At 62.6% G+C, this 20,521-nt stretch overlaps 1 protein-coding gene across 42 annotated transcripts in view; it reads right to left on the bottom strand.

Annotated features, from left to right (window-relative positions):
- Positions 1-18,756, bottom strand: part of TPCN2 (two pore segment channel 2) — a 35,351-nt gene extending 16,595 nt beyond the window's left edge. For 15 of the 42 annotated variants that reach the window (XR_014316301.1, XR_014316302.1, XM_082748835.1 and 12 more), the window contains exons 1-15: positions 18,526-18,704; positions 15,288-15,352; positions 14,502-14,578; positions 13,957-14,134; positions 11,876-11,992; positions 7,771-7,877; positions 7,126-7,198; positions 5,809-5,911; positions 4,817-4,882; positions 4,062-4,126; positions 3,649-3,749; positions 3,013-3,094; positions 2,672-2,758; positions 1,800-1,919; positions 1,618-1,677 (exon numbers count right to left, since the gene is read on the bottom strand). Coding sequence is in view for 39 of the 42 variants with exons in the window: in XM_082748835.1 (XP_082604961.1) it covers positions 1,618-1,677; positions 1,800-1,919; positions 2,672-2,758; positions 3,013-3,094; positions 3,649-3,749; positions 4,062-4,126; positions 4,817-4,882; positions 5,809-5,911; positions 7,126-7,198; positions 7,771-7,877; positions 11,876-11,992; positions 13,957-14,134; positions 14,502-14,578; positions 15,288-15,352; positions 18,526-18,622 (1,398 nt within the window). In the remaining 3 variants the exon portion in view is untranslated. Of the gene's footprint in view, positions 1-1,617; positions 1,678-1,799; positions 1,920-2,671; positions 2,759-3,012; positions 3,095-3,648; positions 3,750-4,061; positions 4,127-4,816; positions 4,883-5,394; positions 5,772-5,808; positions 5,912-7,125; positions 7,199-7,770; positions 7,878-11,875; positions 11,993-13,956; positions 14,135-14,501; positions 14,579-15,287; positions 15,353-17,735; positions 18,168-18,525 lie in introns of those variants that run through there. The other 27 variants (XR_014316303.1, XM_082748811.1, XM_082748806.1 and 24 more) reach the window with 12 other exon arrangements.
- Between the last annotated feature and the right edge of the window lie 1,765 nt (positions 18,757-20,521).

Genomic DNA, 20,521 nt, shown 5'->3' with positions numbered 1-20,521 from the left:
GCCACATCTCGGCTGCCACCCGAGCCCACGCCCCCAGTTCTCTGTCCCGACCCCTCCTGGCCACTCTCCATGGGAACATCGGGGCAACCTCTAACAGCGCACATGGGCAGTGGCCTCCCTGGTGGGTGCGCCTGGCTCTCAGCAGGGTCCTCCCAGCCCCTGGTGGTGGTGGTGGGGGGGGGCAGAGGAGGTCTTAGCTTTGAAGGTCACCACAGACCACTGTGTCACTATCCCCTTTGAAGCCAGTCAGTAAAATACAGAGGGGCTCCCTCCTTACTGGGAGCCTCCGGGCACCCTCCCCCAGCGAGCACAGAGCCATGGGAGGGCCACGTGGTGTCAAGACGGCCGCTGCAGTCACGTCACCCCGCCATCCAGCCTAAACTCCACATTCTCCATGCTGCCTCACTCACACCCGTGACAAGGTCACCGTTAAGGCAGGAAGAACATTCCTGACCCCGTATCACGAGCTATTATCAGGGGCAGAAAAGGATGGAACCACACAGGCACCCCAACACCCCCCACGGCATTCACGTCTCTCACAATCACGCCGACCCCCGCGCTTAACCACTACTGTTAAAGCAGGTAAGATATAAGTCAACTGTATCCAACTTGACTTCATCAGGAATAAAAACCAGTCGCCTCTCCTGTGCCTGAGAAGCCCGCCGGTGTCGTCCAGGAAGGAAATACAATGGAAACAAGAAAGCTGAGAACTGGACTTGAAGGATAAGACAAAGGAATTTCAAGCGTCAGGTCAGGAAAGGCATTTTTCCCATTTAGAAGCCACGATGAAGTCTAGTCTCTGTTTAATATGCACGACGCACTGGGTCAGCTCTATATCAGATAAAAGCTTTTTCCTACGTAATCAGAGAACGTTTACTCACTTTCTTCAGTTTTAAAATTGTTCACAAGATCATTCGTCAAAGTAAACTTTAAAACACCTGCTTTGGGGGCGCCTGGGTGGCTCAGTGGGTTAAGCCTCTGCCTTCAGCTCAGGTCATGATCTCAGGGTCCTGGGATCGAGCCCCGCATCGGGCTCTCTGCTCGGCAGGGACCCTGCTTCCCCCTCCCTCTCTGCCTGCCTCTCTGCCTACTTGTGATCTCTGTCTGTCAAATAAATAAATAAAATCTTTTAAAATAAATAAATTATATATATATATATATATATATATATATATATATATATATATATAAAACACCTGCTTTGTTAGAGTGCTGGCACTGAGTACTGTGGGGGTACTGGGGCTATCTTGCTTAAAATTCAACATGAAAACACTGTTTTTACATTCTCACGGAGTTTGAAAAGACTGTAGCATTAGGAGGGGCGCTCGCCATTCCAGAAAGGGCTGAGAACCGGCTCAGCAGCAACCGGGTGGGGGAGCCCCCATCCCAGGGCCACACAAAGCCGGAAGACGCCAGCGGCCCCACCTGCCGCCTCTGCCGCACCAGCCCCTCCTGGGCCTGGCCACCTCTTCCACCGTCCTGTGGGGGTTCCCCACAGTGGAAGGAGCGGCTCTGCACCACAAGGGCCCTGGGGAGGGGGAGGCTGTGCCCTCTCGCTCCCGCTGACTCCCCGTCACCCTGGCGAACGCCTGCCAGCCACACGTCCCCAGAGCTCACCCCCAGGACGAAGTCGTCTCGGTCCTCGGGCAGCACGTCTGCATCTATCACCAGGAACACCTGCAAAGCCAGAGCGGGAGGCGGTTTGCCAGCCCGGCCCGGCGCCCGGGTGCCAAGGCCACGGTCAGGGCAGGGGCAATGAGGCGCCTCCCGCGTCCTCATGAGGGTGGGCCCGCACTCACAGAAATGGACACGAGGTTCCCAAGGGCGATGAAGTTCCCCAGGTAGTCAAAGTAGCGGTGGCTGAAGACGATCTGGGCCCTCCGCAGGAAGGGAGACGGGTACTCGGGCCGCGGCGGGGGCTGGGGAGGAAACACAAACGGGCTCAGCAGCGCGCGCCCGCGGGGGCCACGGCGGCCGCTGCCCAGCAGGGCCCGTCCGCCTTTACTCTGGGACTCCGTCTTTCCTGCCTCCTCCCTTATCCCTGTCTTCCAGCCCAACAAAATAATCTCAAACACGGAACTCGCCGCACACGCTTAGATGTCCGTCACGGTCATCTTTTAACGTCAGAGAGAACTAGAGAGACTCTAACTGGCCACGGACCGCCACGTAAACCACGACAGAACCCGCAGCCACCATCTGAATATATGCCAAGCATTTCCCACACGACACAAAGCGTTTGAGAAGGAGTATGGGACAGTGACTGAAAGCTTAACCCGGAACAGGGCTCTCAGTGGACACAGGGCTGAGCTGGATGCCAAGGGCCACCTGGGGACTTGACAAATCGGTGTCAAGGACCAAAACAAAGGCTTTAGACAAACTTGGACCGTCCTGGGGAAGGACACACGGAAGCAGGTAAGAGTCTGTCATGAAGACAAGGAAAACCGTGTGGACAGTTCCTCTGGGTCAGACTTGGCCCAGGCAGTCCCTGTGGTCTGTGAAGTGCATACGGTTGACAAGACCGCCCGGCTTCCAAGAGCTGTCTACCATCCCAGGGGCTGGAATTCCTGGGGAGGCGGGTCCTGGCACTGGTCACTAAGAGTCACCCGAGGGATCGAAGCCAACAGGTTCTGCAACCTTCCCCACTCACCCCACGTGGCCTGGCCCCGGTTACCTCTTTAATCACTCTTTTGTCGAACTCATTGAAGAGTTTCTGAAACTCGCCGGCTGACAGCAGGTCGCCACCGTAGGAGCGCACCTTCTGCAGAGGAGGGAAACACACCCAGTCAGCCGGGCCGGGGGACGGCGGGCCCGGGACAGGACGGCGGGCCCGCGACAGGACGGCGGGCCCGGGACAGGACGGCGCCGCGTCCCAGCCCCACCCGGCCCAGACCAGCCCCGGCGGATCTGAAACGACACCCCGGTGGTGAAAGGGAGCTGGTGGCCCAGGGGACCTCTAGGCGGAGCTCGGAAGCACGGGCTAGGGAGGGCCGGGGGAAGGGGGGGCCCGAATACCTCCATGACGGCCTGGGTGTGGGAGCCGTCCAGCTGGACTCGCTGAAGCACCTGCAGGAAGTCCCGGGGCCGCACCCCGACGCTGGGGAAAAGACACCCGCACCCCAGTGAGCCCCGCCAGCTCAGCACACCGCAGCGCCCCCAACTCTGGCTGGAGCCGCGCGGCAGGCAGCACGGACGAGGGCCTCTGTGAGGCCCGCCACACGCGCGTCCGTCGTCCCGTCATCCGCAGTGCCCAGGCGACCCTGTCCCGCCTTCCAGAGGAGCGCGCTGGCGCTCAGCAGAGGCGCAGGGCATGACGGCGACAGGCCGGGGCGGCTCACGGGCCACGCAGGCGGCCGCCGTCCACTGACTGGCCCCACCAGTTCCGCCCCCGGCGCAGGCCCTGCGGCCCTCAGCAGCCCACAGTCTCCAGGGGTCGGGAATACAAGCGAGTCACCCCGGAGGGCGACAGAGCCCTGCAGCACCAGGGATGCAGCGTCCTCGCGAGTCCAAGGCAGCGCTCGCGTCAGGCAGCGGCCACGGGGGGCTCGGCAGACACGCTGCCCGGAAACGCCGTGCGGAGCATCCGACGGCCCCTCCCAGCAGCCCCCTCACCCCGGCTCAGGCAGGGCGCCCGGGAGCCCCGGCACTCACTCTCGGGGGTGGGCTTCTCCCTCTGCTGTCACGGAGGAGAGCACCTCGTAGGCGGCCCGCGCTCCCAGCCGCCTCCGGAACAGCGAGGTCTGGAAGGACTTCTGCGAGGACAAGGGCTCTGAGCGGCGGGGCCGGGCCTGCCCTGGCCGCTCACCCCCGCCCCGTGCCCCGAGGGAGCAGCCCTCGCCCCGCAGGCCCCGGGGGACGGCCCGACACTTCACGGCCCACGGGACTCCCCAAAGGAGGGAGCCGGACACCACGGGACACCCCCGGACACCCCCGCGCACCCCGGCTCCTCAGGGGCCTGGCCGCCACCCAGCCACCCCTCACCGCGGGGCCGCCCCGCTGGTCGTGGCCCGCCTGGCCTCCGGGGCCGCTCCTCCCGGAGCCGCAGGGACAGCAGCCCGGCTCACCATGAGGTAGCCCCGGAACTGATTGTAGATGATGGCCGTCAGCAGGTTCATCAGAAACAAGCTCCCTTCGAGTGGAAAAAGCCAGTCAGTGGGGACCACCACCGATGGGGGGGCCGAGTCTGGAAGGAGCAGCAGCTGCAGGGGCCCAGGGCAGGGGTGGGGGACACCCAGGGGCCCAGGGCAGGGAGAGGCCACCACTCCTGCCAGGGGCCTGGGGCGCACCAGTCAACACGCGGGCCTCCCCGTCCCCGTCTAATGAACATGCGGCCATCGGGCCTGCCCAGCCACGGGCACCGAGGACAGAGGCCATCCGTGGTCACGACTGAAAACCACGAGGTGGGCCACGCTGAGGAGAAGTCACAGGTCAGAGAGCACAGGTCACAGGGTCGGGAGGGCGCTGAAGTGCGGTCAGCAGGGAGCGCTGAGGTAAAGTCACACGGTCGGGGAGGACACGCGGAAGCGCGGTCACACGGTCGGGAAGGACACGCGGAAGCGCGGTCACACGGTCGGGAAGGACACGCGGAAGCGCGGTCACACGGTCGGGAAGGCAAAGTAAAGCCAGGTCAGCAATGAAGGCGGCTGAAGAGAAGTCACAGGAGGACACGCTCAGGTGAAGTCACGTGGTCAGAGACGACACACTGTGGCGGAGACTGAGGGTCGGGAGGGCACACAGGGCCGGGAATGCTACACTCGGGATCTTGCCACGAGGGACAGGATCTCGTCCCGAGTGACCCCTCAAGTCTGTCCGAACTCACCTATCAGGGTGAAGACTATGAAAAAGATGGCGTAGGCCCGGTTCTTGGAATATGCAGGAATCATAACTGTGAAGAAAACGGAGAAACAGAAACATGCTCACAAGCTCGGCCTCGCTCTGACCTCATCACGGCCCCACCACATGCCCTCAGCAGACGGGGGGCTCTGGCTCCCCTCCGAATGCCAACCTCTGCGCACACACCCCTGCCGCCGGGGGGGAACGCGCTCCTTTCCGAGGCTGCTCCTCCCCTGCACGAAGCTGAAACCCGCTTCCCTGGGAACTCCCCACTCGCGGAAGCTCAGCTCTCCCTTGGGTGACTTGCTACGACTCACAGGACATGGGGGGACAACGCTCAGGGTCCCGCCGCACAGCTCTCCCTGGGCGTGGAAGCTGGGGGCTGCCCTCCCGGGAAGGGCTCCGTGACGGGGGCATCAGCCCAAGACGGAAGTCACCAGCCAGGGCGGCCAGGCCACAGCCGGGCCCTAGAGGCCCGCAGCACCCCATCCTGGCCACCACCCTTGCCCCAGCAGCAGCCCCAAACGTGAGCACCACAGCCACCAAACACCCAGGGCCTGTCACCTCAGGGACGAGCTGTACCCCACGGCCACGCCTGAGCGGCGGCAGGGACGGTGGCTGGGCCTCAAAGAGGAAGCCACCAGGGAACCCGCCAAGCGCGGCACTTGTCACCGCGCTCATTCTCAGCTTCTCCGTGGACACAGGAGTCGGGGAAGACAAGGTGCAGGGAGCAGAGCGGGAGGCAGAGGGAGCGAGCAAGGAGCTGAAGTGGGAGGAGAAGGGAAGAGGCGGAAGGAGAAGGGAAAAGACAAACGGGAAGAAAAACCAGGCATGAGCGAGGGACAGAACCCGACGTCCCTTCCACGCTCCACCCAGCGTCAGAGAAGCCCGATGCGCTCCGGCCTCCCAGAGCCCCGCGCCGAGGCTCCGGGTTCACCTCATCCCCCCAGCCCCGGGCCCCGCGCCCCCCCCACACACCGTCGGGGTTGTTGGCCGTGGTCAGCAGCACCAGGAGGGAGGTCAGAGCCTCCGGCAGGTTGCGAAAGTAGATCAGCCTCTCCCGGTCCTGCCCATCGCCCTGCTGAGAACAAACGGGGCAGCTGTGTGGGCTGTCGGGCCTCTGTCCCCCAAAAGCCACGGCCTGCGGCCGGCAGAGCTCCAGCCACCGTGGGGTCAGCACCCCAGCACCTGGGGTGCACCCTGACCTGCACCTCCCGTCACCTCCCAGCAGACTCTGCACTCGTGGCCAGACGGAGCCTAACTCAGGGCCTCTGGGCCCAAGAGCCAGTGCCCAGGGCGGCTGCATATCCACAGGCCACGGGCCCACGAAGCCGGTCTGCTCAGAACCACGGGGAAAAGCCTTCAGCCACCCCGGCTGGAGCATACACAGAGACACGGCACACCCGGTTAACGACATGACCACACACACACACACACACACAGCACACACCCAGGTAGAGACACACAGCACACACAATTACACAAACACGGACACACTCAAAAGATACTTATGGACACAGGCACGTGCAAACATGCACACGCGCGCGTGCAAACATGCACACGCGCGCGTGCGCACACACGGGAGCTCCAGCTCTCCCAAAATCAGGACAGTCTCCAGTCCTCACGGACAGGACAGTCCGAGCCCCCGAATACCGCCACAAACTCCACAGAAACTGGCCTTAGCTGACCCTCGGCCACACCCAGGACAGAGATGCGGGACAGCTCCACCCCGAGGACGACCATGACCCTGGCCAGGCCATGAGGTAAGACACACTGGACCACAGACGCATGGCGTGCGGGGACCGGGGTGGGAGGCGGCAGACACCTCCACACGGCAACAAGCCGCTGGGGAGCCGAGAAGCAGAAGTGGGAAGGGAAGGGGGCCTGGGGCTGGACAAAAGCCCGCAGCCGGAGAAGGGAGACGGGCGCCGTGGGGCGGACGGTGGCACAGCCCACCCAGTGGCCCCCAGCGCCAGTCTGAGGGGGCCTCCACCTAACGGGTATAGAGAAATCTGGGTCAGCAACGGGGCAGGGAGGGGAGGAGAGAGGAGAGGGAGCAGCAGCCAGGCCGCCCAGCCCTGAGCCCGAGAGGCCATGGTGACAGGCACATGAAGACTGGCCCTTTGAAGAGACACCTGGGGTCTAGGTGGACCACCGCCAACCCCCGTTACGAGGCCAGGGCAGGTGGCCTAACCAGTCCGCCAGCTCTGCAGGCCCAACAGCTACCTGGAGGACAAGGCCGACCCGTCCATCAAAGCCCTGGGCTCCCGGCGCAAACAGAGTGGAACACGGTACCTTCTCGCCTGTGAAGAGCAGCATCCCGGACATGGTGAAGACACACAGGTGCAGCGCCAGCAGCAGCAGGACACTGGGGAGGCGCAGGCGCTCAGACGGGACCCACGCCCCGCGCACCCAGCGGGATGGGGTCTAGGGACAGCCACCCGAGCACTCAGGGAGCTCCCTGCCCCCGAGCCTGACCTGTGCTCACTACCGGTCCTGTCCTTAGGGAGCGCTTTCCCCGGCAGGGACCATCGGTACCCTCGGGTCTGGTGGTCCAAGGACCCCTGGACTCTCAGAGGGGACGGCCACATCCAGCCACCTGGGCTGGAGAGCGAGGGCCAGCCCCGTGAGCCACCGGGGGAAGCGGACCGGACCGGAGGCAGAGGGAGGCCAGGGGACAGAGAAGGGAGGCAGGTTGCGGGGGCGGGGGGGGGAAGGATGGGAGGAGAGTGGGGGGAGGGGGTCACGGCCCCAGCGGGGACGGCCAGGGAGCACCCGCAGGGCCCTACAGCCGTCAGGCGGGTCCCAGACCGCGGAGAGGCTGCCAGGAGGGCCCCGGAAACCCACTCCCTGGCCTCCAAGGCTGGGGCCAGTCGTGCCCCAGGCCGCAGTCCCAGACCCCCGACGGCAGCACCGGGAGCGCCGGCACGGAGCGCCCACCTGGCCATCTCCGGCAGCGACGACCGGATACACTTGAGCGTCTTCTTCATCATGGACGAGTTCTGCATCAGGAAGAACGGCCGCAGGAGCCTGCGGACCCGCAGCCGCTGCAAGACAGCGGGAAGCGGCTCTGCACCCAGGCCCGAGACCCGACCTGCGAGGGGCCCCCCAGACCCACTCAGACCCCTCCCGGCCAGCCGCTCCAGGCCCCAGGCCCCCTCCTCCGTGCTCCCCAACTCCCACTCCGCAGCCTCCCCCAATCCCTGCCAACGGGCCACCCAGCTCCCATCAGCCCTGCAGCGCCATGGGGGGCTCCACACCGCCCCACAAAGCTGTCTGTCCCACGGGGTGGAGGTGGGGGACTGCTCCACGCTCCTGGCTCCTCCCCCGCCCCACCCGTTCTGCGGCCTGCTCCCTCCCGCACACACGGCCACCAGGCCACACCCTGCACCCTGCAGCCCCAGCACACACACACACACACACACACACGCACGCCCTCCACAAGCACACACGCCCCGCGGGCATGCCCTGCACACGCACACCTCCACGCACACGCATGCAGGCAGGCACACACACACATGCACATGCAGGCAGGCACACGCACACGTACGCAGGCAGGCACATGCACACGCACACGCACTGCAGGCAGGCATGTGCACACGCACACACACACACACATGCACACGCACAGGCCCCGGTGGCCCCCTTCCCTCTTCCTTCCCGTCCGAAGCAGGGGAGCCCCCCACGCCCACTGCCCGCAGGACACCCCAGCCCTCTCAAGCACTTCCCTCAGGCGTCCCTCCTCCTCCACTAGCCAACACACCACCCATTCTAAGACCCTGCCCCCCACGCCCCCACCCCTGCCGCAGCCGGTCCTCCTGTCCGGGAAGCTGGCCCCAGCCTCAGTGACCTCTGGGCCCGGGTCTGCCCAACGCCTCCAGCCGGCTCCCCATACCTGACCCCCGAGTGCTGACCCCCAGCGCCCCTTCCTCCCCTCTGTGGCCTCTCGCCTTGGGGAACTTGTCAAGCCACGTGGTTATTTGCTTTTTGTGATTTTTTGGCAATTCGTCCCTTCCATATGAAGACGTTAACACCTCTCTCACAATCACCCCATCGCCTCGGCCGCGTGGTTTGAAGTGTCACATTAAATCTCTGTGCATCTTGTCGTAGAAGCCCAGCTGACCGCGTCCCGCCCTGTGCAAGGCCGAAGGACTGGCCCGCAGGTTCACTCTGGCCCGTCCAGGGGCCGCCACCGCCGTCCCACTGCCTGCAGCCCTCAGGCCACCCCTGCTCAGCGAGCAAACTGTCCTCGTCCGTCCCAGGCCAGCGCAAACGCCACCCCCTCCAGCACAGCACCCATGGCCCTCCAGATGCCACGACGTACCTGGGGTTTCCTCATTCTGGAGGGCTCTCTCTCAAGAGAACGAGGTCCCACCAGCAGGGGCACACGGCAGACCCTCCAGGTCGTCCACAGGATACGGGAGCCCAAGGCCTGACTCAACCTCCCTGGGCCACACACATGGTCAGAAGGGGGCCCCACTCTCAGCACAGGACCAGAAAGCCCCAGGTAACATCAATAAACGGACACTCCGGGCTCTGCCCACTGCCCCCCTATGCCCGTGGGCTGAGGAACCAGCGTCCCCAGCTCACCCATGACCTGCGCACGGCCGCTGGATGGAACCTTGTCTCAGCAACCATATCCTGAGTTTCGGCCACCTCCCTAGGCCAAGCGGCAGCTGAAGGTCCTACTGGCACCCACACCCAGGGTCTTGGACCCTCGCCTGTAATCACAGTCCAGGGTGCAGCTCGCACCTCCCAAGAGCCCTCCCCATGCTGGGGCCACATCAGGGTCATGGACACAGGGATGTGTGACCTTTATGAAGGACGGGGAGGGACAGCCGCAGGACTCAACACTGATGAGCAGCTGGCCCAGCGCCAGGGAAGCCCCTGACGAGGCCTCCAGAGTCACAGCCCGCCAACGAACCGGCAGATGCCTCGCCTCCCACGAGAAAAGAGTCGTGACCACGGCCTACCCAGTGACCGGTAGACCCCACGTAATCTGACCTCCGGGCTACAAGGTAGAAACAGAGAGACCAGGCTGGAGCGGGGGGGGGAGGCCCCCAGTCCGTCTGCACCCTCCCTCCCCTGGTGCCCGTGAGGAGTTCCTTAGGACCAGCCAGCTGGCCACAGGGAAGGACCGCAGACCTGGTCCATGGACAGTTCTGGGTGACATGCTGACCCCACCCAGAAGGGGACCGTGTGTGGCGCTATGGCCTCCATCAGGAGAACCGCCACAGGGGGTGCTGAAGAGAAGCATTTTAGCGGGTTAGGGTCCAGCCTGTCCGTACTGAGAAAGAGAACAACTCCCGTGGGGTGGTCAGGGCACAGAAAGAACAGACCTGAACAGTGGGGAAAGGTCTGAGAAGTGTGTGCGTGGACGGACAGAGGGAACGCCCACAAGACAAAACGACATGTCCTGTAATGTCCGAGCCTTTGCCCCGAAGGCCACCACGGACGGCCTGCCCTCTAGAAGCAGAGCCCAGTTCTGCTCACCCACCCCAATGTGGCCGTGGCAGCTGGGCCGGTGACCGCAATGGGCCCCTTCCCTGGGCAGGGTGCCGATCTGTCCTCACTGGACAGCAGGCATGCGGGTTAGGGCCCTGCCTGGGAGTGCCCCAAGACCACTACTTGAGTCTCAGGGGCCATGCGGCTTCCAACCAGCCCACGGCACTCCCCGGCTTACACCGCCCCACCCCGAAGGGTTTGATGGCATGAGGTGGGCTCAGGGACACCAGCCCTGGGAGGCAGCGCCCGGTGGCCCCAGGATGTGCACCAGAGGCTCCGAGTACCAGGACAGAACAGAACGGCCATCCTCCACTCCGCAGCCACAGTCCAGTGCCCTGCTGCTCTGGAAATGGCCACCCCGTGGACAGACGTGCCGTAAGAGTCATGAAAAGCACGGTGGGATGCCGGTGGCGGGGGGAGCACCACTCCCACTGCCAAGGACAGTGCTGCTGCATGAGGCGCGGGGAGGTCTGGGTTGGGGCTCGAGGCACAGCCAGGAGAAAAACTATTGGAAAACTCCAAGACTCCAAAAACAGGACCCCTGAAGCCACAGACCGGCCAGGTACGAAGGTCTGGGTCCCTGTTCGAGGGTAAGAAGCCACAGGAGCAGGGAGCTGGCTGCGGCCAAGGGCACGGGGAGCCTGAGCAGGAGGAACCCAGAAGGATCCGTCAGGGCCACAACCAGCAACAACACAAACCCGAGGCTGCGCGCGGCCTCCCCTGCCTGTTGCACAGACATGGGTTTGCACGTTCACAGAGCTCTTTCCTGCGAGGAAGTGGGAGGCGGACACTGAGCGGCCACCCTGCCGGCAGCTCTGTTTCCCTTCGCAGCCCGCTCACTCCTGCCAGTGAGGGCACCAGGGAGAGGCTGGGAGGCCAGAGGGGGACACGCCACTGCCCTCCGTCTCCTTGCTGGCCCTAGGGCAGTGCCCATGCCAGCCTCCCTTTCCTGCGGTCTCCGGTAGGATCTGGGTGCTCTGCCCGGCTCCAGGGCCTGGAGGGCGGGGCCCCGGTTCTGGGGGCCCCTCCCCTGAGCTTCCTGCAGCTTCCGCCCCACCCCCGTTCTGCTCTGTGGGTTACTCAACGCCTGTGTAAGCTTCTATACAAACTCTCTTGGCTAAAGCACCTGACAGGCTCGTGTGCCCAACTGTTCCTGATGGACACGGATGTCCCCATACCAAGTCTCCCCGCTTCTGTCCTATCCAGTCACTGGGCAGTGCATCTGGGTGGGGGGCAGGACGGGGCACTCGGCTACATGGACTCTCCCACTGCGGCACTCCCAGAGGTCTGGGCACGTGGCCAGGGCAAGGCCCCGGGGCGGCAGGGGACCCAGCCGGTGGAGGAGCGGAGCTGGAACATGGTGAGGCGGGAATCAGGGGTCCTTGTGCCCTCCCCAGGCCTCAGTGCTTCCTTCTGCAAGATGGGACACGACCCCACGGCCCGATGGCTGACTGGAGGGCTGCGAGGGCGGGCAGAGCAGGGCAGGGGGCAGGCCGCCCAGAGCTCCCCGCTCCTCACCCCAAGCCACAGCACCACCTACCTCCTGGCAAAGCAGACTCAGCGACACGATCCAGTCCGTGAGAGACACGACCAGCACCACGAGGTAGGCCAGCAGCCAGGGGTTCGTCCGGAACTGGGCCCACCCAACCAGGTAGCTCTGCAAGAGGGGCAGGGGGTGAGCAGGCGAGCAGGCGGCCCCGCAGACACCAGCCCCACAGCCAGCCCCAGCCTGCCGGCACACACAGGTGAGGCCGGGGCAGCCAGAGCAGGGCCGCTTTGGCAGCCAGTGTGGCCTCCACGTGACACGGGGAGCAAGAAGCTGAGCTTCCCGCCCAGCCTGCCGGTGACCTCGGACAGCCAGTGATCCTGGGCTCAGCACTTAACCACGCCTGCCTGCTTCCACGTCGGTAACGGGGGCCGAGCCGTCCTGCCCATCCCAACCGTCAGCTTAGCTTATGCCCAAGAGCCACTCTGGAAAAGAACTATTCTGGTGGGGCGCCTGGGTGGCTCAGTGGGTTAAAGCCTCTGCCTTCAGCTCAGGTCATGGTCCTGGGGTTCTGGGATCGAGCCCCGTATAGGCTCTCTGCTCAGCGGGGAGTCTGCTTCCTCCTCTCTCTCTCTACCTGCCTCTCTGCCTACTTGTGATCTCTGTCTGTCAAATAAATAAACAAAATCTTTAAAAAAAAAAAAAAAAAAAAGAACCATTCTGGAAAAGGGGCTGTAACACCACCCATGGTCCACTTTTGGTTAGAGCCAGCCCACACCCAGAACCGTCTGTAAACCAGGCCTGAGGGGCACCTGGGCGGCTCAGTCGGTCAAGCCTGTCTTCTTCGACTCAGGTCACGATCCTGGGTCCTGGGATTGAGCCCCACATCGGGCTCCCTCTGCCCCTCCCTGTTTGTGCACTCACTCCCTCTCACAAATAAATAAAATATTTCTTTAAAAAATGTTAAATAGGGCACCTGGGTGGCTCAGTGGGTTAAGCCGCTGCCTTCGGCTCAGGTCGTGATCTCAGGGTCCTGGGATCGAGTCCCGCATCGGGCTCTCTGCTCAGCAGGGAGCCTGCTTCCTCCTCTCTCTCTGCCTGCCTCTCTGCCTACTTGTGATCTCTCTCTGTCAAATAAATAATAAATAAAATCTTAAAAAAAAAAAAAAATGTTAAATAAACCAGTAAAAATCAACCAGGCCGGAGGTCTCTCTCTGTGGCCAACTGGCCAGCCACGTCACGGACGGCAGGCCACCCAGATGTCACTGCACGCAGATAAAAATGTACACTTGCTCTGACTTTTGAGACTTCCCAGAAGCACCAGCCGTTCAAAAACACTAATGAGAATGTCTCACCACTTTCAGTTCCAGTTTTAAAAACCCCCCAAGCCCCCTCGACACATCACGGGCTGAAGAAACAAGGCAAAGCTGCCACGGCCTCAGTGTCAGCTACGGGACAGCCCAGCAGGGACCAGGTAAAGGCACCCTGGCCTCTGGGGACAGCCCCACACCCTGTGTGGCCAGCGGTGTCCCGACGGCCCAGCCCCAGAGCTGTCTGATAAAAGCAGCACGAGACCCGCAGCCAGACCTGGCCTCCCGGCCCCTCTCCTCTCACAGGGAAACCATTAGGGCTCTCAACCTTTGACACGGCTCAGAGCCTCAAATGAGCGAGGCTGGGCCCACCTCCAGCTTCTGGAAGGACCCGGGTCAGACAGAATCTAGACTCAGGCCCACACCATGTGGCAACAGGCCCCCTTCCGCCCCACGCCCACCTCCTCCCGTGTTCCTCTTCTCTTGGGGGTGGGAGGCTGGGCAAGAGAGAGACCACTGGCCCTGCCTTGCTCTCCTGGAGTCTCTCCTCACAAGGGCACCGCCAGACCCTCGGCCAACCCCGGAGGTCCCGCAAGGTTGTGCGCCCGACAGGCAGAGCCGAGACTCGGTCTGGTCTGGAGAGGGCGGAAGCAGATAGAGCCCCTGTTTCAGCGACCAGAACTCTCCACCACCCAGGCCTCCGCTCAAAGGTCAAAGTGCCGTCGGAGAAAAAGGCAGCTGGAGGGTAGATGAACCAGGAAAGCAGCGGACAGGCCGGGAGGGCGCTGACCCCTGGGCTTTGGCCCCTGACGGCGCCCACCTCACCTTCACAGAGACGTCGGCCACAAAGACCAGCAGGCAGAGCACCTCGACGCCCTCCGTCAGACCACAGGGTGGATCCCAGGGGGCCGAGCGGTAGCGGACGTCCGCGGTGCTAGTGAGCGAGGAAGGGCTCTCGATAAAGGCCAAAAACAGGATCAAGAAAATGGTGAAGCTCAATATCCTGAAAAAAAAACAGAAGAAAAACCAACAAAAACTAACTAAAATGCGCGCACCAGCAGGGCTCTGGGCCAAAACGAGATCCGCAGGCGGGATGCCTGGGAAGCGAGGACAGACCACGGCTTCAACAGGCGGAGCCCACGCCGCCCGGTCTGTGCCCGCTCTCGCGCGGTCACATCCAGGGCTCGGGTCACAGCTCGAAGGCCAGGCCTGGAGCTCAGCCCCGGGAGAGCCTCTCCTTCCCCGGGCGGGGGTCTGTTCCCAGAAGGTGGGGAAAGCGGCTCCTTTTCCGCCATAGGGAGGGGAACCCGCGTGGACCCTGAGGCCGGCCTCCCCGCACCCGGCCAGGCCGCACGCGTGGGCCTTCTCACCATTGGCACGCGTTCGAGTAATACAACCGGTAAAGCCACATCGACCTGACATCCATGCGGTGGTTAATGGAGCGATACTGAAAGTGAACATCACATGGCGGGGGGGGGGCGTGAGCGGGGGTCCCCTCGGAGCCGCACGCATGGCCAGCCACAGACTGGGCGCCCACTGGCCCCACGACAAGCCCTGAGGCAGAGAGACGTGCTGCAGGCCAGAGTCTACTTCAGTGGCACGCGTGGACAAAGGGCTGTCTCGTGACCCCGCAGGGCACCCGAAACCCCACGGCCCCGCCCAGACGCCCACTTCCTAACGTACAGCTGCGCCCGCTGCCTGCCTGTGAGGGTCCCCACTCTGCTCTGCAAGGCCCCCCGCTGTGTCACTCTCCAGGCTGCCCCCCCACCCGCCTAGCCCCCCACATGGCCCCTTCCATATCCTATTTCCGAAATCGAGCCTGGATGTTGTTTTCCAGCAGGGGGCATGGTCTGACCACCCCTGGGCGTCTTCTGTAGGCCCCGGGAGAGGCAGGCACAGGCCAGGCTCTCAGCAGGAGGGAACTCAACAAAACAAGTGATGGATTCTAGGACCTGGCGCCCACCTACTTTAGGGAGGATTCCAAGCGACCCATCCCCAAAGGCCCCATTGTCACGGCTATGATGACCACATGGTTCAGCCACCAAGGCCCCTGCCCCAGGACAGCAAGTGGGAATCAGCAGGGCGGCCATCACCCAGTGCCCACAAACGCCTGGAGACCAGCCCAGACCCAGCCACTGGGAGCGGGTGCCGCCCACCTGGATCGCATCTTCGATGAAGACAGCAGCCTGGTCAAAGCAGAGGTCCCGCCAAGACGCAGCACCTGCGGGCAGAGAAGCCACACTGGGTGACAACGTGGACCACGGGATGCTCGCCTGCTACGGGACCACGGAGACCGAGGAAAGAACCTGCAGGCATTCTTTTCCCAGGCTCTGCAGCGAGACGCCTTTCGCCCAGCAGCAAGTCCGCACAGGAGCGGCCCCAGGCCTGGCCCAGCACACAGAGCATGCTCTGTGAGCGGGCCACTGTGGCCCCCTCCTGCCGTCTTCACCCCCCAGTGGCGGGGGGGTGTCAGGGCACAGGAGGATGGATGCGCCCCACAGGGGCCCCCACAGGCTCCCGACTACGAGAAGCCTTTGGGACAAGTTGGGCGGCTTGAAGCCTCATCCCAGCATCCCCAGCCCTGGCCCATCAAGGAACCAAAGGCTGCGAGGTCAGTCCTTGCAGCCTTGGGATGCAGCCACTGCTCACGGCCAAGTGCCACCTCTGCAACAGAAGAACCCCACACGGCCTGCGGTCCAGGAGAGAGGGGGCAACCCAGGCAGCCCAGGCCCTGGGGGAGGTCAGGGGGAGCCGGCACACAGCCCCCAGCAGCTCCCAGGGCGGGGCTTCGAAACCAGGCAGCTGTTTCTGTTGAACATCCTCCTGTCGCCTCTGGTCCTTCTGCGCCAGCAGCTCTGGACGGGGAGAAGCAGCTTCATGCACGCCTCTAGAGCAGAGCTACCGAAGCCAGACGCAGGGCAGGCGGTAGGCCACTGTCTACTCTGCCCCCATTCCCCGGGGAAGCAGCTGTCCCCATCCTCAGGGCTCCTGGCGGAGGGGGGTGGGGGAGTTGGCAATCAGGAGACAGGGGACCCTGGACAGAAGTAGGAGGCACGACTCCAGCCTGGCTCTGCCATCACAGCAAACACCCACCGCTATATGCCTCAGTTTCCCCCCACGTACAACCTCCGCGCTTACCCTGAGGAGCCCTATAAGTTTTCCCAGGGAGGCTGTGAGGATGCGAACCCTGCTTCCCCTGACAGCATCCCGGGAACTGGGATCCGTCGGCCCACTGGTCCACTCCCTGCTGTACCCACAGAGCCCGGGACCATGCAGGGGTCAGCACAGAGTGTCCTCAAAGCTTCCTTATGGTGTGAGTGAATGGCCCTGAGGGGAGGCTACAGGGCAGGGTGGTCTGAGGGCCCAGAAAGGGCCCGGAGTTACCCAAACCCCAGATGATAAGATGAGCTCGCCACCTGGAGAGATCTAAGCACACAAGCTTCTTGGACAAGAAAAGCCTGTGGGCTCGCTCTAGACGCAGACCCGGGGTGCCGCTGAAGGGGCCCAGGTCCAGACAAGCCGTAGCCGGCCAGGGGTGTCAGGCACCCTGGGAACTGCCCGCACACATCAAACCTCTGGCCTGGGCCTCGGGGCCCCAAACCTCAGAAAGGCCTCCCTACCTGCTTCGCACACTGACAGCAGCAGGCCAGAGGAACCCTGTCACAAACCCTCAGTCGTGAGCACGTCACAGCTTCCCACGAGTCCCCAGTGCTCCTGGACAAAGTCCACACTGCCTCCAGCTGGCACTACCGTGCCCACCTCACCCACCCACCGCTCGTTCTGCTGAAGCCTCACCCTAAGCCCTCCACGTGGCTCTGCCAAGGCCAAGTTCTCCCAAGACCCCAAGCCCTGGCTCAGGCTGGTGGCCCTACCAGGAGGACTATGTCCCCTAAGCAGGGATCAGCGGGCACACCCGGTCAGAGCGTCAGGGCAGAACGTCTGCCGAAGACAGCAGAGGACAACAGGGGTTCAAACACTGTGTCTCCCAGCAGCCCAGAGCCAGTCTCTGCCCCGAGCCCCCTCTCCTTCCTGTTCCAGACTCCACCCTGCACGACCTGCCTGGAGCCCCGACGGGCTCCCTGATGACTCTGGACAGGCCGCTTCCCCTCTGTGCCTCAGTTCCCCCTCCCAGGTCAGACACAACCGGACGGCTGTGCAGAATGCTTGCGCCACCGTAGCTCCCGATGCTTTTAACTCCAGAAGCCCCTTCCACAGTGTGGCGCTCCCTCGTCCTTTGACTTCTCCATGACCAGAAAGAGGGTGACTCCCCGACCAGGAATGAGAAGAGGAAACAGCTACTGTCCCCTGGGGCGGATGAGGAGAGGCTGGGTCAGAAGGACCTGACTGCAGGGTCTGCGGGGCCCGGAGCAGCACAGTGCCCCGACCCGTGAGGAGGAGGATCCAACTGCAGGGCTCGAACACCCGGTGCACAGAGCCCCACCTAAGAGTCCCCGTGGGAGGTGAGGGCAGGCCAGCCATTCCTGGCCCCCACGCTATGGGCCCCTCCAGGACAGAGAAAGCATGCAATCCAGAAAAGGAAAGTTCTCCCGGAAGGAACACCCAGTAAGATACCAGCAGCAGCCCCAGGGCAGCCCAGCGCTGACCTTGGACAGGTCCCGGAGATGCTCTGAGCCTTGGTTTTCTCCTCAGCAAAATGAGGCTGAGGCCCTTCCACCCCTAACCCAGCACCCAAGGCTGGACTTCTGCAGGAGACAGATGGACTCCTCCCTCCAGCCCAGCCGCCTCGGGATTCAGCAGCACCGCTGGTAAACAGGAAGGGCAAGAGGGAGCTGCAGAGGGCAAAGGAAGGAAGCTTCCCTGGGCTGGGCTGGGCTGGGGAGGCCTGCCCCCACCCTCGAACCCCAAGCTGAAGGGGGGCCAGCCTCTGGGGACAGTCCAGCACCAAGACTGAGAGGAGATTGCCACATCTGCCCAGTCTACCCCCAGCAGGGCTCGAACCCCGGCCCAGCCACTTCCCGGCTGTGTGACCTTGCTGGGGCAGGGGAGCGCCCCGCTCTGTGCCTCAGTTTCCCCCAACATAACCGGGAAGAAAACGGAAGTGCAGCCTCCTAGGGGCCCCCAAGGCGATCAGCGAGGCCTGGGTCCGCCCGAGGTTCATCGAGGGGGCTGCATGGGGCTGCGGGGAGCGGCCGACCGGCTAGGCGACGCCTCTCGGGCCGGCTGGTGGGAGGCAGGGCGCGACCCTGCGGCGCGTGGCCGGCCCGGGCGCCCGCTACTCCGCAGGGCGCAGCCCCCGTCCCCCGGAGCTCCCCGCGCCCGCTCGGACCCTGACCCGTGGGGCGCGACCGCAGTGGCCACGGCGAACGGCGCGGAGCCGACAGGACCCCGTGCGCCACCCCCGCGGCCCGCTCCCCTTCCCAGGCAGCCGCTCACCGGGGCGGCAAGAGGCTGAGCCCGCCGGGCAGTCGCGGCCGCCGTCGCCCCGGGCCCGGCTCAGAAGGGGCTCCGACTCCGCGCGGGGGTCCGCCATGGAACCGCCGCGCGCCGCTCGAACCCGGCCGGGAGCGCCGGATGCCCAGCACGAGCTCCACTGCGCAGGCGTGGCGGCCCCGCCCCTGGAGGTCGGAGGAGGAGGAGCTGATGGCGCTGTGACGTTAGGGAATGCCCCCTCTCCACCAGCCAATAAGAACGGAGGGTTCGCGCGGAGGCGGGGCTCTCCCGGGCCCTGCCTCCCAAGGGGTGGGGCTCAGGTTCGTACCGGCAGGGAGGGGTTCTAAGGACTCGGTGGGGGTGGGAGGACCGCCTTCTCAAAGACCCGCGTCAGCAGCTCCTGGGCACTGGCTAGAAAGGCAGATCCTGGGCCCTCCCCGCCCTGCTGAATCAGAAACTCCGGACAGAGCCCAGGAATCTGTGTTTTGCTTATAAGCACTAGGTACATGGGGGTCACGACCAAAGGACACCCCCCAAAAATGGAACTTGAGTTTACCCTCTGGTAATGAACTATGTAAGAGTCAATATAATTAAGGGTAAGGTTTAAAGACAATTTACACACACACAATTGAAAAAAAAATATTTGCAACATACACATGAAGTGTTTCCAACATTAGCACATAAACAGCTGTTCTCCATTGCTGCAGTAACACATTACCGCAAATTTATCAAAAACACCCTCGACATATCATCTCTCAGTCCCGGGGGTCAGAAGTCCAGCAGCTAGACTGGGTCCTCACATCGGGGCCTCACAAGGCAAAGTCAAGTTGTCAGGGCCAGGCTCACTCATGGGCTGGCTAGGGCTGCGGTCCCTGTTTCTTGCTGGATGTCGACCAGGGGTCATTCTCAGCTCCTAGAGACCACCACATTCCTTCCCTCATGGCCCCGTCCGTCATCAAAGCCAGCAAGGGCGCACTGAACCTCTCTCGTGCTTCCAGTGAGACTCTTCAAAAGGCAGCCAGATGCTTCCAACCTCTCCAGCTTCTCCCTCCGCCACATCTCTTTCCCTGTAAGGGCTCCTCTGAGTATAATGGATGCATCAGATTACCCAGGACACTCTTATTTTAAGATCAGCTGATTAGTAACTTTGGTTACATCTGCAAATCCCTTTTGCCAGCTATCCTACCTTAACCACCCATGTAATGCTGGGACGCTGCTGGGAGGTTGAAGGTACCAGGAACCAGAATTCCGCCTCCACAGGAAAGAAAGCTGATCGGTGGCTCAGCTCAGGTCATGATCCCGGGGTCCTGGGATCAAGTCCCACATCGGGCTCCTTGCTCAGCGGGGAGCCTGCTACTCTTTCTGCCTGCCTCTCCCTTGGTTTGAGCTTGTGCACTCGCTCACTCTCTCTGGCAAATAAATAAAATCTTTATTTTTTAAAAAAAAAATTTTAAGAAAAAGATTACATCCTTCTTAGGTGAGAAAGGAACAAAGGACTTGAAATTATTGTCCCATCAATATCTTTTTTTTTTTTAAGATTTTATTTATTTGACGGAGAGAGATCACAAGTAAGCAGAGAGGCAGGCAGAGAGAGAGAGGAGGAAGCAGGCTCCCGGCTGAGCAGAGAGCCCGATGCGGGACTCGATCCCGGGAACTCAAGATCATGACCCGAGCCGAAGGCAGCAGCTCAACCCACTGAGCCACCCAGGTGCCCAATATCTTAATTCTTATCAAAATTTGGTCATTGTCCATCCTCCTCCATTCACTCTTATCTATTATTTTTACTCTTTTATTTATCTTAGGTTTCCTTCCAGCTGATTAAAATGGACTCATTTCCTGAGTTTCATTGCAATCAATCAATAAATGTCTGCAAACCCAAACGATGAGCTACTTACGCTTTTTTTCTGAGGCCCTTTAAAGTAAATACGTGTGTTGGTCATCTACTGCTGCGTAACAAATAATCCCCAAACTTCTTGGTTTAAAAGAACTTCAGTGGCCT

The sequence above is a fragment of the Mustela nivalis genome, assembly GCF_964662115.1.
Source record: "Mustela nivalis genome assembly, chromosome: 9".
NCBI classification, from domain to species: Eukaryota; Metazoa; Chordata; class Mammalia; order Carnivora; family Mustelidae; genus Mustela; species Mustela nivalis.
The sequence above is the reverse complement of the archived record's forward strand: the minus strand, read 5'-3'. Positions and strand labels throughout refer to the sequence as shown.